The sequence below is a fragment of the Haplochromis burtoni genome, unplaced genomic scaffold, assembly GCF_018398535.1.
Source record: "Haplochromis burtoni strain Fernald_Lab_line unplaced genomic scaffold, NCSU_Asbu1 Contig_1152, whole genome shotgun sequence".
Taxonomy (NCBI): Eukaryota; Metazoa; Chordata; class Actinopteri; order Cichliformes; family Cichlidae; genus Haplochromis; species Haplochromis burtoni.
The window spans coordinates 66,908-68,952 of record NW_024583513.1 but is presented as its reverse complement, the minus strand read 5'-3'; the positions used below and the strand labels follow the sequence as shown (position 1 = coordinate 68,952).

The 2,045-nt window shown below is 36.9% G+C and overlaps 1 protein-coding gene across 1 annotated transcript in view; it reads left to right on the top strand.

Moving 5' to 3' along the window:
* The window catches only part of LOC121813117 (junctional adhesion molecule B-like), a 3,605-nt gene extending 2,359 nt beyond the window's left edge, over nt 1–1,246 (top strand). The window contains exon 3 of the mRNA XM_042216642.1: nt 155–1,246. Within this exon, the coding sequence (XP_042072576.1) occupies nt 155–309 (155 nt within the window). The 3' untranslated portion in view covers nt 310–1,246. The remainder of the gene's footprint in view (nt 1–154) is intronic.
* The last annotated feature ends 799 nt before the right edge of the window (nt 1,247–2,045 follow it).

Here is a 2,045-nt window from a genome sequence, read left to right as displayed (position 1 = left end):
ATGAGACTTTGTAGAAAGCAGCTGGTCTGAGTGATGTGATCAGAGTGCAGTAGATAATGTCTGACAGCAGTTTGAAGAGGAAATGGATTCTGTTCTGTTCTTCACTCATCACCTACCTGACAGCTGACACCTCACACCTGTTTCTCACCTGCAGGTCAGACAGGAGGACACACAGAGGATGGATCTGTTGGACTGATTGTTGGTCTGACTGTTTCTGCTGTGTTTCTTCTTGGAGTTGTTTTTTTCATTCACAGAAGATGTAAACAACAACCTAGTCAGGGTTCATACCAGCCTCCTTCTGGAAAGTAGCAGGTTGACATTTCTCAGGGAAAGGAAGATGATAAGATGACAGAATTTATTTTGATGCTGAACGTCCAGCAGATCAATATCAAACATGTTTGATTTGATTTTACATTTTATATTATCAGTCTGCTGCTGTTGGACTGACAGTTGGTGAGTCTGTCTTCTTTTTGCTTTTAGTGGTGGTAAAACAGATAAGTCAGAGTCTGCACAAGCCTCCAGAGCAGGAGTAAAATTACTTGGCTAAGTTAGTCATAAAAAATGTGGGGTTTTTTTTGTTTTTTTGTTTTTTTTTAAGGTCGTCTAATTTCAACAATAGTTAAAAAAATAGTGAAAGATCAACAGTCTAAACCAGCCATTTTGACGGCAGTTCAATTTGTGCCTGCTACTTTTTTTTCATTTCAAATTTATGATTATCTTTACTTTTCACATAAGTCCATAGTTTGACTGTCAAGTACTCCTGCAGTATAATCCACTAAAGTCTCAATTTCATTGTTCATATTTGAAACCGCAGGAAAAATATATAAATATGTTTAAACATTTAAGCTGCAGCATTAAAATACAAGGTTCAAGCTGCATTTAATCTGGTTTTATTGTGTGCATATTTATGTCTATATTAGGGCTGCCACAATTAGTCGACTAGTCACAATTACTTCAATGACTAATTTAATAGTCGACGCATTGTTTGAAGCTTTGTAAGATCCTGAATGATGCAGGAATAAGCAGTAGGATTTAAGAGTGTAATAACTGACTGAAACAGAAGATGGCAGCAGTGCATGGCTGCATTTGTAGGCCTATTACATCACAGCAATGCAACAAAGGCTGTCCTAATTCAAAGACTCCTCCAAATGCGGCCGACAAATGCATCCTCTTTTTCCCCAGATTTGAAGGATGGGTTGGGTGTATCCTTAGTGGCCCAACCTATCCCAGAATTCATAGCGCGGCTCAGCCAATTCCAGTGTCCAACAATGGCGGTAGCTACTTATTTTTAATATTACTCTTATTACTCTTTCTGGGTCCCAAAATAAACTTTTAAGATATTTTCAGGCGACATGTGCGTTTTACGTCCAATGGATGCATGATCTGATTAGTCGACATGATCTGATTAGTTGACTAATCTCAAAAATCATCGGTGACTAGTCGACTATCAAAATAATCGTTTGTGGCAGCCCCAGTATATATATACTGCATCTCTGTGTACCATCTGTCAGATGTTTCAAGAACTACTTTGCGTCCTCATTTTCAGTCTTCTGATAAGATTTGTCATGGAGAAGGAAAAACTACTACTACTACATAAATTTATTAGTTCTTTATTGTCTTTGTTACAGTATCAGAATCAATGACTGTTTTAGTGGGTTTTGAGTTTTGGTGACTCTTCCGTGTGCTACTTCATATTAAACATTCCAAGAGAGAGCCAGAAATTCATGATTTTTTAAATTTATTTATTGTTGATGGTTAATAAAGTTGTATCTGCATGAAAACTAAATGATGCAGTCATCATTAATTAATTTTAGTGCTGTTTTTCTTTTTTTTAATTAGATGTTTATTTAGATGTTTTCTGACATGACCAGTGAATCTGTCAATGCTTTTATGTGAGCTGGAATCAGTCCAAATCAAACAAAGCGACTATAGACTATATGACTATAGAATAGAAAAAAACCCAACAATCATATGACCCCCTATGAGCAAGCACTTTGGCGACAGTGGGAAGGAAAAACTCCCTTTTAACAGGAAGAAACCTCCGG